The 16,556-nt window shown below is 43.1% G+C and overlaps 1 protein-coding gene across 3 annotated transcripts in view; it reads left to right on the top strand.

Annotated features, from left to right (window-relative positions):
* Positions 1-2,735: 2,735 nt before the first annotated feature.
* LOC120797334 (phosphofurin acidic cluster sorting protein 1) overlaps positions 2,736-16,556 on the top strand; it is a 61,470-nt gene continuing 47,649 nt past the window's right edge. For all 3 annotated transcript variants that reach the window (XM_040140902.1, XM_040140903.1, XM_040140901.1), the window contains exon 1: positions 2,736-3,068. In XM_040140902.1, coding sequence (XP_039996836.1) covers positions 2,914-3,068 — 155 coding nt within the window. In that variant the 5' untranslated portion in view covers positions 2,736-2,913. The remainder of the gene's footprint in view (positions 3,069-16,556) is intronic.

The following is a 16,556-nucleotide window of genomic DNA, read 5'->3' as shown; positions in this document are numbered from 1 at the left end:
TGGTATAAACTTAATTGACTTTGGCACTGGATTTGGAGTTCGTTCCAGTGTCACTTGATGACCTGGCAGATTCGGGGCACTGTGTGAAAAGTAGCCCAGGATTATCCCGTGACCATGTTTTAATCTGCTTGATTCTAATCTCTTTATCCAATGGCAGGAGCTGTCAGTGAGAGAAGCGCGTTAAAAAGAGCAGGGGTTTTTTTTTGCACTGCATTCAGTTAATTCAGCTGATTAGCCGGAGCCAGGGACTGACAACGGAGGCACGCATCCCGGCAGAGAGTCTACGGGGCCCTGATTCTAGTTCACCGGTCAACCAGCGGATTTCACACAACTGTCGCACCTTCAGCATGAGAAGAACGAGACGGGGCCTGTCATGTCTGAACCTGCAATCTACAGGGCATGAAGCAGTCTCCTCCGCCTCCAATACACTGGCTGGACAACAAGAAAAACACAAGACTGGCAGCAAATGCCAAAAGGTTGAGCTCTACTGTGATTAGGTGACATAACCTGCTGTAAGAGGCAGTAAAACCAGTTTTAAATTCAACCCATTATTACGGCCTTTTATACATGTGTAAATAATAATCACAGCAATTCGCCTTTGAATTGTTCCTGAGTTTTTTGTAAGTAGAAACGCCTGTTGTGGCGAGCCCCGATCACAGCTGCGACGATCTGCCAATGGAGTAACGTCTAGCGGACGGCAGCCAGCCGCACGGTGGCGCGCTGCTGGAGCGATCGGGTCACCTTCTGATTCACATTCAGAGTCAGAGATGCGAATCGCAGCCCCGGCTTTCGTCACCTGAGCCTGATTCATGTTGCTTTTGTCAGAGACAGCCAAACCCTGGGAGACCTGCACCACGGTGTCTGTTTGAGAGGGGGGGGGGGGGGTGAAGTGTGGCTTCTGGGTGGTGATTGTGAGGTGAAAAGGGAAGTGGGGAAACGCACGGCAGACAAGGATTTGTGTACGTGAAACCACATGCGTACTGCATTTTTACCTCATCGTCAGTCCTGAACATGAAAAAAAGTATTTTTTTTTTCCTTCTACGTCTCATGTATTACGGTTCGGCATAATTCACCAGCTGTAACCGGTTCTGCACCTTTGTATACCTGCTTGCTCACAGCGGCTAAAAAGAGGTGTGTGTTTGTTTGTGTGTGTGCGTATGTATGTGTAAGCTTTCGGGTGTGTATAACTAATGGGAATAATTTCAGCAACACCTGAGACTCCAGTCAGTGTGCCATATTGGCCAAAAATAGAACAATTGACAAATTTACCCATACTGGTACTCAGTAAAACACCAGAATACGCTTTTTTTATGTATGAAAGAGTTCTCTACAGATACAGTGTGTAACATTCAGGTGGTGTGAGGGAAAAGCCTATGTATATATGTATATATGTATATATATATATATATATATATATATATATATACATATATATATATGTATATATGTATATATATATATATATACACATATATACATATATATATATATATATATATATATACATATATATACATATATATGTTTTGGCTAATTCAAATCACAGCATAATAGTATGATAAGTATAGTGATCAAGAATGTGCGAAAAATGGACAACAACTGGTCCACCCATTAGTTTATTTGGGTTTACTTTTAGTTTTATTTCTGTCATGCCACACGTGGAATTACAAGGCACTGCTATCTTACGAAACATGCATCGTCCGGTAATACATAGAAACAAATCACCCAAAAAAACGTCACAACAACAACAGAATAATAAAAAAATACATGATATATAGATAATAGAAAAATCAAATCAAATAATACAAATATAATTTAAATAATGAAATAATAAAAAAAATCTCTCAGTTTAGTTCAATTAGCCTTATTGGCATACAAAAGAATAAAGTATAATATTTAAAAAGAAGATCAATTTGGATAATAGTATAGATAATCATACTGTATACCAAAGAACATAGATACCAATATATTATTATTATTAATATTATTGTTGTTGTGGTTGTCGCCGTTGTTAATATATACAGTATTCTACATGGTGCCAGTTGTACATATATAGTGCAGCGAATTTAAAAACAGATGAAATATAACCATGTATAAATAGATGAAATATACATAATATAATATAATATAACATAATATAATATAATATAATATAATATAATATAATATAATATAATATAATATAATATAATATAATATAACAATGCAGATATAATATAATCAAAATGAGACGCGTGATTTAAAGAAACACAGCGACGGAACCACAGTTTGCTATTGGCCAGCCGCTCTCTCTCTCTCTCTCTCTCTCTCTGCTCTCTCTCTCTCTCTCTCCTCTCTCTCTCTCTCTCTCTCTCTCTCTCTCTCTGCCTCTCTCTCTCTCTCTCTCTCTGCCTCTCTCTCTCTCTCCCTCTCCCTCCTCTCTCTCTCTCTCTGAACTGAAGAGGCGTAGCTCGTCGTTTTCTGCTCATTGTGCGACTTCGGCGAGAGAAATTTCCGCTTCCTGCTCCGATAAACACCACCAACCAGCGCACGCCGAGCCTGCACGAAGTTGGCCACGGAGAGAGTAGAGACACACACACACACACACGCACACACGCAGACACACACACACACACGCGGGGGTTTTGCCTCCTGCCTTCGGGTAAAAAAAAAAAAAAGACTGCGGTGGTTTCACTGGTTTCACTGGCGATACTTTACGTTTTTTTTCTGAGCACTGCTGCGTGCAACGACGTTTTACGCGTTAGCACCACCAGGAGCCCGAGGAAACAAGGCAAAGGAAAGAGGAGGAAGGAACGACCGCACCAAAAAAAAGAAAAAGGACAACACACAGACACACACACACCGCAGAAGCCAGGCTACTACGGGTATTCCTCCCATTAGCTCCGTCTGAACGCCCGTTTCTCAGCCTCCAGGATGTCGGAGCGAGGAGGGCTCCCGCGGACTGGGGGCGTCCCTTCGCCGCACATGCAGCCCTCCAAACCGGTCAGCATCAGCTCCAACCGGCCGGTCCACATGAACCTGTACGCCACCTGGGAAGTGGACCGCTCCTCGCCCAGCTGTGTGCCGAGGTATGTGAGGGGGGGCCACGGCGAGAAAAAAAAAAAGGGGGGGGGGGGCGAAAGCCGTGCATGACTTATCATTTTCGGGCTGGTTGCGAATGGGAAATGACCCAGTCTGTTTGTTTACACCGGGGGTTTTCACATAGACAAACACCCGTGGCTTCCTATTTGGAGAAATATCACCTCATATGATATGATCATTGCCGTTAATGTAGTATTGATATATGGGAACGCCACGTTTAGAAGAAAAAAATGCCATTCTCTTTGATTTAATTGGGATATTTACTTGTTCTCTATATCTGATTGGACCATTTTTAGCCCTACCGGGACACTAACAGGTACACAGACGCCCAGTTTGACCACCAGTCCACAGATATAATCGTTACCCAGCAGCTTTTACAACCCTAACGGTATAAACACACATGCCCCCCCCCCCCCGGGTTATCTTTAATGTGTGTTGGGGCAGCTGCAGCCTTTCCCCAGTAGATTACCCTCACTTGTCGCCCACCTGATCGGTGCAGACACAAAGACCGATTGAAGCGTTGGGGTTGCAGACTGTCACTGCAACTATAGAAGGGGGGGGGGTTGTATCCGCGTACAGTATGATCCAGCTCTAACATCAGGTGCTGTGGCATCTCGGTTTGTAGAAGAAGAGGAAGGCAGAGAGGATCTTCGATGTCACTCTGCGGGCAGAAATGACTCACGGTTGATCCAGTTTTCAGCCCGTTTCCTTGACATGTTGCTCACTGCAGCCCATGATGCTCTGAAAGTTTTTTTTTTTCTTTTTTTGTGTATGTTAATGTGGCCAGTGCAGCTAGGGCATAGCAGGCGAGACGCCCTATCGTAAGCCCGGTCCCAAACAAGGACATTCGAGTAGGCTCCTTTGTTTGACTTAGGGACTCGACAGCCAGGCTGCAAAGGGATTGAGATGGCTGGCATGCATGTCACGCTGCTCCGAAGCAGACGCGCTTGCTCGGGTGACCTGTGAGGCTCTCATCTGCATGAAAAGACGCATCTCGGATGTGATGTTCATATATGAGCTCCAGGTGAAATCTGTCCCCCGGTAGTTAGGTCCATAAGTGTTTGCACAGTGACACGATTAGCCCCTGAAAATGAGGGACTAAGTATAAAAGCGGCTGTAATTCCTAAACAGTTAATGTGAGTTAAAATTTCTGTTGAACCCCTTGATTTTCTGAGAGTCTACACTCCAATCACATCTTGGTGGCTTCTGTTCAAATCCACCGTGGTGGTGTACAGAGGCAAAATTACATAAATTGTGTCACCGTCTCATGGACCTAGCTACGTTTTATGATGCCATCATAATAACTGCGGTCATGAGTTAGATTCAAGGTCAAAAGGCTAACCGCTGTGACTGAAGTGCCGCTCATGTGATTCACAAGCCCGGCTAAACATACAAATGGAGAGCTGATGATGGATTTTATGGCAAATCAAACTGCAAAGAGGAATGTAGTAAAGGAAAAACATGAGATTTTGTTGTTGTTGTTGTTGTTGTTGGTAGCATTGATTCATTTTTATCTTTTATGCCGACAAAAACAATTATATTGCACTTAAACTGAGCTTGTAAATCTGAAACTGTCTGCAAACATGAGATGAAAAGTTTGCCCCTTGAGTTGTATTTCATTTTCTGGTCAACCCACTGAACTGTGTCCTCCGAGATGAGCCCAGATGTTTAGGTAACTGACAGCAATCAGAGGGAATAACGTGTGATGGTAAAAGCGTCGCACAAAGCTCACATGCTGACATCTTAATGCTGCTTTCTAAAATGCTTTGGGGCTTTGCAGGGTTAGAAGCAAAGCCTCAAGGGTATGTTTTGCTTCTTAGTATTTTGGCAGTGTGTGTGTATGAGTGTTTGTGCACCATGCGCTTGTGAATAAATGATACAGTCTTGGATCTATATTTTGGAATAGTTCACATGAATAAAACATCCACTGTTAGCCTTCATTTTGCATATCTTTCCTCCTGACCTTTCTTCTGAGATACAGATTACCTTCTTTTTGGTTGCTGGCTAGTATCCACAGCTGATTTTGTATATTTTGGCCTTGTGCTTTGAAATGTAATTGTGGACGTATTTTTTTTGGGGGGGGGGGCGCTTTTTTTCTGCGGGCGTCACGGTTCGTCAAATATCTTCGATTTCTCTGCAGTTGAAGCAACGGAGACTCTCAGAGCCAGAAAAAAAAGGGGGGGATGGAGAGAAACAGGATGAGACTGGGAGATGGCAGTAGAAGCGGTTGCTCTGTCATCTACATTTTAATAGGATTTCTCACAGACACAGGCAACAGGAAGGTCTTCAGAAACGGGGCTGACAACTCATTTGTGGCACAGTCTTCCATATCTAGGAGAACCTGCGTTTAGTAGAGACTGAAATTCACTCCTGATGATGTTTTGCAGTCAGCCAAGTTATGCCTATTTGCTTCCTCTTGGCTTTCTCGTTGCTTAATCTTTGTTGCCACAACAAGGAAAAGACACCCCCCCCCCCCACCAGCTGAGGTGTGTTTGCTCTAACCTCTTCCTGTCTACTCAAAATGCAACTTGAGTGTGTTGTTTACGCAGTGCTGTGGGTTGAGTTTTCCCTGGCTGGCAAAAACATGCACTCATGCACAGTTGCTTACTCCAAATCCCGGTTTTGTAGATAAGTGTGGAAAAAATGCGTGTACACTATATCTGTTTTCTTGACCAACTAGGATACTCTGAATATTTGTTTTGAAGGGCACAGAAGCACAGTCATCTGAAAATCAGCTCCACCCTTCCTCATATCCATCAACACGGCGTGAAGGTCTCTGAGGTCATTTCTGTGTTCAGGCCCCCCCCCCCCCCGATCTTCTGTTCTGTTCTTTACTAGAGAGGAATAAATAATTTCACAGGCTCCAGACCAGCTCTTTCAGCGCGGTGCAGAGGGTGATTCCTCTCTTTGCTGTCTCTCTGCTAGGCTCTGCCGTGGCATCAGAGCACACACACACACACACGAGCACGCACACATTCACAACATAAACAGGCGCTTGCCACTATCCCCTCTGGTCGGTTCAGTGGTTCTTCTCCCTCACCACGGGGCATGGAACATTCATTTTCTGCAGTCAAATAATCCCACCGGTGAGTACAGTGGCTGGTCCACCAGCCTCGAAGCCTCACCTCACACATATATAGAGGCTTTAGTTGATGAACATTAGCAGTTCTCAGGTGTATTTAGTGTTACTGCTAGGTGGAATGCCGACAGCGCCTGCCAGTGTTCGCACCACAAACGGTCTGGATTCCGGCATCCAGCAGAGTTTAGCTTAAGGCCTCCTCGTGCGGCAACTCCGTGCCGGGTATTCCAGGAATGGGCCCCGTCGCAGAGCTCCTCGCCTTGCACTATAAAAGAAGGCCTCCTTGCAGAGCATAGGGGAAAGTCCTAGGACTTAGGCCCTTAGATGGAGGCTATGTCTTTGTTCTGCGCTTCACTGCGGCTTCCAAGCTATGAGTGAGTGGGGAGTCTCTTTCCCAGAGCAACCACCGAGCAGATCTATACCAAGGAGTGTGGAGACCGACTTGGACCACAGCTAAGGAGAAAGGTTTTTTGCATGATGCGCTCCAGTTTCTGGGTGTGTCTGATGCAGTGGTTCCTAACCTTTTTGGGCTTTTAACAGTGAAGTTTGTCTACATGTCACAGGCTTCATGTCTACGCAGTTCAACCAATAATTCAAACTGTTTTATTAGAATACCTTTTAATAGCCTGAAGATGTGGAAATTTGCAGTAATTTACAAGCAACAAGTCAAAATAAGAAAGTAAATCAGCAAAAGAAATAAATTTTTATGTAGCACAAATGTGTTTTTTCTACCTTCCTACCCTGTTGAGTTATCTTGCAGCTCGAGACAAGTGGATTCAAAGGAATTTTGATCTAAACATCAGGGCTGCATGTCTCTTCTATCAAGGACACAATAAAAGAATAAATCGTCAGGAACCTTCAAAATGTTCACTTTTAGTTCCTTAAAATGTTTGTAATCCAGCAGTTTAAGCCACTTCTGCTCCTGAGCTCTTCACATATTCCTCAAAAGAGCATCATGTAAAAGCCTAAAAATTTAAAGCTAACAATAAACACATAAATAGGTGAAAACAGCAGGGTCACTGCATTAAAAATAGATGCTTATCTACTGGCCTGGTAACAAATACTATTGGCATGAAGAAGCGTGATGCAGAAATGAAGGATGCTCTGAATTATACATCGTGCATTTGTTAGAATTGTTTGCAGTAATTGCCCTGCAACACAATAGTGGAACAACACTCGCCGTTCCTCAAGTGTCAGCGTTACATTATCCACCCTGCCCCCTGAACCCCGGCCGCTGAACACACACAAATGGAAAGAAGTGGGGAGAGCGCCAAAAGGCTGTCGCACACTTGCACACACGGACACACGCAGATGCTGCGGTAGCGTTCATTGAGACGCTTTGGCTTTTCCACTTGCCCTGGCGCTTGCTCGCTCTTCCGCACAGCTGAGCGGGCGAGAGGTCTGAAGTTTCCTTTTGCAGACCGGCTCTCCTTTTAGGAGATGAGGGGGGAGAGAGTGTAAAGTACGAACCCCCTCCTCCTCACCCTGTCTGTCCATGATGAATCACAATTTCTGATTGTAGCCTTCCAACGTTAAGCCCCCCAGGGAGAGATGAGAGATGATGACATACATTGTCATTATTGACTTTAATGATCTGTTTATCCAGTGGCTTTGCAGAGACTCAGGAATGTGTTTTTCCTAGTGTTATTCATAATACTAATGTTGTGGTTGAAACGGCTGCGATCCTGATTTTAAGAAGACACCCACCCTTTTCCACATCTTCTGGAAAAAGACTTTTTGAAGATACAAAACACTTGTAGTCATTGTGAAAGTTTCCCCGAAATACCGTCAGTACAGGGAGAAGACAGTCCTCATCTTTGAAGCTTTTTCTCTCTTAAAGTGAAACATGAAATACGTCCATTACTGTAAATCCCACATTTGGGCAGCTTGTCCTGCAGTCATATGCTCACACTTTCACACACTCTTGTCAGGCTCTTGGGAAGTGGTCTGAATGAGTTTCTCTGGCTGTTAGCATTCTTCAGTCTTTTCCAGCTCTTTATCGTGACATTCAGTGAGTGCTTTAATTACCGGCAGCCGGAGACACGGTACGTTTCCGCTGTAAAGACGTCAAGTCACGCTTTTGACTCACTCGTCAGGAATTTACTTCCTCAACGGCAACAAAAGACGTTACATGAGCCGTCGGAAAGTCCTACAGGTTAAATCAGCTAACGAACACTTTCGGGGCTGGCACACTATTAACGGACTTGAAGAAAATCGCTAGCCTAGCAACATTGTTTTGTTAACCTAGCAAAACGATCCATGATGCAACTACAATTGCAATTACACAATTTTCCAGTCCTCGGCCATATTACAAGACCTCCACTTTTTCAAACGTAATTTCCGGCAAATATATCATCTTAATTTATGTTCTGGCCAATATGACTAGGATTTTGGAAGAGAGAGGCATCTCCCACTGATGAGTGGCTATTTGACAAAGACAGCAGACAAACAGAAATCATTTGGCTGGTGGCTGGGCTTCTCATTTCTGTCACACAGGGTTTGAGAGAGAAAGAGGAGAGGTAGGATGTAGGTAGTGCAGCTGAGTTGTCCTCCCGCTTATAACACTGCTGTGGTCTAAGGAGGCCCTTGTCGCAGTATTGTAATGTTCGTGTTTGTTTTCCAGAGCTACACCGCCTATGTCTCCTGGCAGTGGTCCCCCTGCTGTGGAACCATAGACTCCCATCTGGCAGCTAGTACCCACACAGATTTCCACATCTAAGGTGTTGTGACACCTATTCACGGACAATGTTGCCCACATATGCTTCGCTTTCCTCTAATATGTTATGAACAAGGACACAGTGGCATCCAGTTAGATAAAAGGACATTCTGTGTCGTGCTGACAACAGGTACTCACACCGGATCGTGTTTTGACACAGCGTTATCTGCGTAATCCCATCTTCAGCCCATTGAAACATGAGTTAGTTGCATAGATGGAAATATGAGATGGTAAAAGAAAAGTCCAGTGGTATGGATTTTCATTTGATGCATAACTGTTTGTTTGTATTTTGCATGTCTCTAAAGTATCTTGGGACATTTCTCTTGCTGACAGAACGGTCACACTGTTAAAATTGGGAGTAGTTTATTGCACACACGCACAGACATGAGCACACATGGACTCGTAACAAACACGTGAAGTGAGCTTGGACGTTAATAGCTCAGCACTGCCTAAATTTGTGCTTCTTTGCATCTACTGTGTATCCACATGTCCATGCAAATAATGCGTGGACACGACTGTAATCCTCTCCAGCTCTGGTTACACACTGTTTCCCCGGTGATAACACAAGCTTGTAATGCACTTAACACAGACTGACCCCGACATGGTGCCTGTGTTTAAGGATTACTGACAATAATTCATTGACATTTCTTCAATTCTGCAGTAGTTTGAGGTTTTTGCCAAAACGGCTGTTTTAGTTGAGAGGTATGTAGGAATATTGTTCTAACTGTTTGGGGTTTTTTTTTCTATCTTGTTTAGATAGTTTGGGTTTGTTACATGGATGTTGTTGTTGTGCTCTGTTTGCATATAACAAAATTGTACAGTTCTGATATATGATTGAGTATTGGCACTTTTAGCACTTTTTTCCTAATCCTTTTACTAGTCATGTTTTATAGATTTCATTCACCAGTTGACTTGAGAAAGATCGACGGCAGCAGAAACTTTCCCTCAATACGTGATAATATTTTCAGTTGGCGTTACAAAAAAACACTAATGTCTAACCTCAGTAACACGGCAAAGCTTATTGAAAACAGTCCCAAATAACACATGAAAAATGACAAATGTAAGCAAAATGAAAATAAAATATGGCTTATTACAAACAAAAGTCCACAGTTTAAAGAATAGTCCAACATTTTTGGAGTTGGATGAGAAAATCAATACCACCTCCATATTTTTCCATATTTGTTGTTAAGTGGATTTAGTTACATTTGGACAGAGCCAGACTGGCTTTTTCCTAACTGACTAACTGCCTCCTGGCGCTATTTTCATATTTGACGCACAGATATGAAAGTTGTATCAATCTTCGTATTGAACGCTCAGCAAGAAAGACGGCACGCATATTTCCCAAAATTATTTCAAAAGGCAGGATTTTATTTTTTGTAGAAACTAAAGTTTGTTCAGGTTAAAGCAGTTCAGACACAAAGGCAATGCTATGTAAAGAAACACAGTATGGGAAAAACAAACATATCCTGAGTACCCTTGAACTCGACTCGCACCGTCACTCCGATACTCGCAGCCCATTGTGATGGCTGCATTGGGGCAGGGGCGTTTTTCTTTTCCGCAGTAACCAAACCAGCGCTGAGCAGTTGTGCACGGCGACGGACAATGAGTTGCGATGGCATTGTCTCCCCATCTAGATCTATACTGGATTAAGCAGGTGCTCTATTCATTAATCTGTAATCGCTTTAACAAAGGGTCAGTTGTATTGTGTGTGTGTGTGTGTGTGCACTTGTGTTCTGTGTGACAACAAAAAGAGGATTCCTTTTATATGCTCCTGTAGTGAGATCTAATCCAGGGACCCTTTTATTTTCATCGTAAACTTGCATATATTTAACGAAACGTAGATACACGCGTGCAGGTTAGGCCTGTTGGCAGGAGACAGTTTCCACTTTCTATCAAGACAAGCACTATTTTATCTGGTCTCTTACACACGCACGCTCCCACACACGCGCGCACAGACTCATACACTCACACATACTGAAAGTCACATGCTCAGTCTCTCAAGCCAGACAAGAGTCCTTTGGTCTGAATAACAAAGTGCAAACTAGCAAAAACACGATGACAACTTGTGCTCAGTGGTCTTTTTTTTTCTTTTCTTCTTCCTTTCTTTATTTGATGCAGCCATCAATCGCAGCAACACATGCTAACCTCAAGTCGTCACACACATGCCTTTTTGTTTTGCAAACATGTGTGATGGATTTTAACAGAGCTGTGTGTGTGTGTGTGTGTGTGTGTGTGTGTGTGTGTGTGTGTGTGTGTGTGTGTGTGCGTGTGCGTGTGTGTGCGTGTGTGTGTGTTTAAAGGTTGATTCTGCCCTCCTTAGGAAGTAACAGGCCTCTCTGTGTCCTTGGCTGTGGGAAGTAGAGCAAGACGGAAAGAGATGGAGAGAGAGAGAGAGAAGGAGGTTGGAACTGAATGAAGGCAAGAGACGGAGAAAGACAGATGAGGGAAAGTTTGCAGAAAAAACTGAGCAAAAGAGCAAGAGGTCTTTTTTTTTTAATTTTTTTAAATACACAAGACACCTCAGCCTATGCCTGTGTATGCATACATGAGTGTATACCCCCCTACTTGCATTGTGTGGACTGAAATGTGTTCAAAAAGTCAAATAGTGGGGACTCACCTCCCACTTAGGGACATAGAGCTGGTCCCCACAAGGTAAATCAAAATTTTAGGGTTAAGACTCAGATTGTGGTTCGGGTTAGGGCAAGTGTCAGGGTTAGGTTAGAACCACACATGGTCCACATAATGGTCTCTGCAGTCAAGGGTGTAATAGCTGTATGTTGCAAAGGCTTGCAGAAGAGTAGAAAATCCTGTTACATGCTGGAGAAGCATGTTCCAGCCTTAAGGCGTGTAGCGGTTGTGGTTTAGATTGGGGTAAGACTGTATTTAGAGCAATATTAGCACTGAATTAAGAAACTCAGCCTCCTCATTCATTTCAATTAGGGCTCTGGCAAAAAGGTTGAACCTGAAAAGTGGTGCATAGATGGTGTGTTTGGTGTGTAAAATGTGTGATCGTGTATTAAAGCTTTCATTGTCGTGTGTTGCAGCACTTGAAGAAACACCTCTGTCACTGTGCACGTTGATTCAAAGGGTCATTACGTGTATATGTGTATGTTGGTGTGTACTATTGTGTCTTCATGCTGCGTGCTGCCTTTCATGTGGGGATTTTCATTGCAGCCGCTTCTCGTCTCGCCTTGCTTCTGCAGCAAATGGTATGAGTGTATGTGTACGTGTTACTTCACATGATTGCTGCTCTTAAGTATCATCTTCACTCCATTCTTTGCCGCTCTTGAGTGTGGCCTGTCTCACCTGCACACTGCACCACAAGGTTGAGTATGTGCGTTGATTTGTGTGCGCTGTGTTGTTTGATCATGCTGTGTTTTCACACTGAATGCTGCCTTTAGCAGTGTCGTTTTCGTTATGTTTGGCAGCACTTGAATCGGTGTCCTGGCTGACCTTGTACTTTAAATGGTGCTTGTGTGTGTATTTTTAGTGTGTTCTTCCTGTATTTTTGTGTCTTGTGATATCACTCGATGCTTCAGAGTGCAAATAGTCTTGCCTCACCGAGCAGCTTACATCAAATAACGCTTTACAGTGGGTACATGTGTGTGTGTGTGTGTGTGTGTGTGTGTGTGTGTGTGTATGTGTCCTGGCAGGGTGTACTTCCTTCAGGCTAAGTGTCAGCTCATGTCAGTGGGGTGACTGTTCATCTTTACAGAGGCCCAGCAAAAAAAGACAGGAGGAGGAAAGGAATAAGAAAGAGGAGAGAGGGATGAGGCATCTTCAGGGCACCATAGCAGAGAAAATGATGAAGTGAAGGGTGATGTTAGCCTTGTTCCAGACCTCTGGACTGTCGCTCTCATCTCATATTTTGTCAGCGTTTCCAAAAAGGTCTGGTGTCGCTCTTGTAAATGTCTCTTCGACTTGGTTTGAGAAACAGCTGAGCCAATTAGAACCTTCGGGACTTTGCTGGACTCATCTGTCTGACAGCGAAGGACATTGAAAAACAAAGTTAGGATTAACAGCTTAATAGGGGACTGCGACTAATGATTATTTGCATTATCGATTAATCAGCAGAATATTTCTTTTAATTGATACACTGTTTTATAACTTCAAAATGTTTGTTTGGTTGCATCAACTCTCCAAAATATATGAAATATATTCATTTTACTATAAAAAAAAAGAAAGAAACCGCAGCAAATAGTCACATTTAAGAAGCTGAAAATGACTGAAACAATGAATCGATTAATCAGAATCATCAACAAGTTATCCGACTTAGCTATAGCTAGCTTGCAAACTTCAACCAACTAGCCTGTACCCTGTCACCCTCAAAGGAAAACACATTTTGTTTGTCTCAATTATTTGTCTCGAGTTGATTTAATTAAACCAACTTCTTTTTGTTTCTTTCATAAGCGTCCATTTACATTAACACTGATAAAGCCCTCTGAGGTGTTCTGTTACTATAAAACAATAGACCTGGATGAGGAAACTTTAATTTGGCATTTTGGAAATCTTTGAATCGGTTATTTTTCATGTACGAGGACACTTTGCCCCATATTATTGATTAGTTATCTAGCAAATTGTCTTTGAGTACACAGTGCTTACTGCTAATATCTGTACACGGGCTTAATTATGCAAAATTTACACTAGCTATTGAGCTGAAAACAACACCAAAGCGTCTGAATACACAAGTTAGTAGTGACTGTTTAGCACATAATAAAAGTCGGTGTCATACTGAATAACCACGTGGCCTTTATGTCTGAATGGCAGGCTCGGGTAAAGCCGAGAACATCGGTGTACATCATGCACGAATCGTGAAACAAGGCAGACTGAGGGTGACGAGAAGAGGTCGACGGGAACGAGGAGGGGTGGGCCCGCTGTGAAAAGTCAAGGGGGAGGGAGCGTGAAGCCGAGGGTGGGATGAGAGCAGGGGGAAAAAAAAGGGATCAGCTTATGAAAGGTAGAAAACAGACTCGGGTGGATGAAGGTGACAAGAAGGGGGAGGAGAGGCTGATAGGAGGAAAGAAAAAAGGAGGCTCTATCAGAAACGGACGACATCAAAGCCAGGGTGATTTGGTGGAAGGGAAGGGAGCAGCTGGGGCAGAAGGAGGAGATATGGCAGAGACATGTGAGCTGATGGAGGAATTACCTCTGCCACATGCTTCCTTTTCCCTCCTCACCTCCTCTTTAATTTTCCCTCTTGTTTCCTCCTCATCTCTCTCTTCACCTTCCTGTTTTCTTTTGTTTCACCTCTCCATCTCTCTCCGCTTTATCCCCCTCTCCCTGCAGTCATACCTCACTGTTGCGCCAGTGTGCAGATAAATCTAAGCTCTTCTGTCTTAAGTCTTGTCTATTACTCAGCCCCTTTGATATAGCCTCCCCTGCTGGCTTTCTTCTTTCCAGTGCCACCATTAAAGCTCTGCCCCACAGTTACATCCTCCCTTCCCCAACAGCTGTGATGGATTTGCCACCGAGTGCAGGTTCACCTCTGCTGCCATTGTTTCTGGAGCAGTCAAACACCCAAGGTGCCATTATGGCTCTCTGAGTACAGATTCACCCACTGCCATAGATTTGGTACCAACATCACTGCCATGGGCTCCATTATAGTTGCCGCTGTGTCATTTGCAACTGTTTCAAGCTTTTAGTAAATGCAAATGTAGTAAATGCAAATGCAGTAAATGCAAATGCATTGCATGTCTTGCACCATTTTGGCAAAGTCGTCGATCTGTGTCCGTAGCTGTGCCAACGTATGAATAGACATGTAATGAAAAGTCAACCAGAATAAGTTACTCACAAGTGTTAGTGCGTTTGGATCATTGAAATATATAGCTTATGTTCCCCTTATATTAAATACAGCAGCCAGGGCACAGGACCGGGGGCACAAGAGTATATGGGGCCGTAACGACTGTGAGGACATGCAAAACAGCCACAAAGAGAGACAGAATGATGACAGATAGAAACCAAACATCCACAAAATGGACCCAAAATGACCACAAATTGGTAACAAAGGGAGAAAACAACTACAAATACAAAACTACCACAAAGAAATGCAAAATAGCAACAAGGAAACACAAACCAACTGCAAAGGGTCATAAAATTACTACAAAGACACACAGAAAAATTGGAAAGAGACACAAAATGACTTCAGACGATGATGTTGTTAATGTCTCTTTCAATCTTTGGGTCTTGCTCTGATGTAGGAAAGGCTTGGGGCCTTTACACGTCTGTGCATAATCCATCCAGGAGCGTCATGCAGGGCTGAACAATCGATCGAAATATTATCGAAATCTGACCAAGTGCAACATCCAAATCGCAGGAGCTGCAGTTTTTTGATAGAGCTAAAATGAAAATGAAGCACTGTGATGCTGCAGAGATGCCCATTCCCACAAATCATATTCTCCAGACATAACACGACATGTAACGGAACAGGCTTGTTTTCTACAGACCCCAGCAAAAATCACATCAACATTTTTATATTTTTTTCAGTGAAAATGAAATGTAAAAATTACCATTCCCACTAAAATCTTTTCTCATTGCAGTCACAATATCTGTCAAAATAATTGTAATATGATTTTTTGCATATCATTCAGCTCCACTGTCATGGTTTTCAAACCCTGCAATGTTTCACTTTAATCTAACATTTTTGTCTGTTCCTCCGTGGCAGTTATTTTTGTCACACGCTGCTGCTGAAAGCTAAATTTGAGGGAAAACCTTGAAAGGTGCGATGTGTACTTTTTCTGCTTTCGGGAGGGATAATATGACTAGTTAATATGCTGTATGTAGGAGTCGTTGAATGTTAGTGAAACAAAGAAAACAACTCCCAGTACACTCTGGAGACTAAAATAATCCAAAACAAGGGAGCTGGCCAGGGCAGCCTCTTAAAAAATAAAAAATAAAAAATAAAAATGTCTTGTCTTTTTTAGCGTGCTGCCCTCCCACGCCTGTAACGCTGGTCCTCTTCTGAAGACTCGGCACGCACTCGCCGTCCTCCACAAACTCTGCGACGATAGTTAAGACAAGAGTTAATGTGTATTGAAAAGATACAAGCTTGCTAACCTTGTTCAAAACATTTTCAGCATGTGTTGTAATTCATGATTTTGCTTTTAGATTTTGTTGAGAGGGCTTGAAGTGTTACACTCTGATGCAATGTAATAAAATAAAAACTTTAAAGTGAGCGTTGAACAGTATTGTAAAACTGTAAATCTCGGACTACTAAATGTGTAATGTGGATCCCATATGGTAGCCGGGTGGTTTCCCTCTCAAAAGCCCCTGAAAGTCCCTGAAATATCTTTGAAAGTGATTAGTGAGTTCTGAAAATGTAGGCACTGTGTGATGTGCTTTCAGGTGCTTTTGGCTGTAAATAAAGCTACAATGGACTGTTTGGAAGTTCTTGCCTCTGCTAGATTTGGTCTTTCCCCTCAATTTGTTGATCTTTTTCTTACCTCTACGTCAGCACAACACTGTTACGCTCATGCACCGTGACTCGACGGCCTCACTTTCACTCTCTCTGACTTGTTTGCACTTTGTTACTTTTTTTTTTATCTCCATCCCTCTTTTTCGTTTCATCTCATCCAATTTGTCTGGTCAGAGCTTTCACTTTCTTCCCAGCACTTCTTCTCTTGCCTTTTGTCTCTGTCCTGTCATGTTAAGTGAAGAGGACAAACACACATTAGAAGTGGGAGT

The sequence above is a fragment of the Xiphias gladius genome, chromosome 12 (assembly GCF_016859285.1).
Source record: "Xiphias gladius isolate SHS-SW01 ecotype Sanya breed wild chromosome 12, ASM1685928v1, whole genome shotgun sequence".
In the NCBI taxonomy this organism is placed as follows: Eukaryota; Metazoa; Chordata; class Actinopteri; order Istiophoriformes; family Xiphiidae; genus Xiphias; species Xiphias gladius.
Note: the sequence above shows the minus strand (reverse complement) of the source record. Positions and strands in the feature narration are given on the sequence as shown.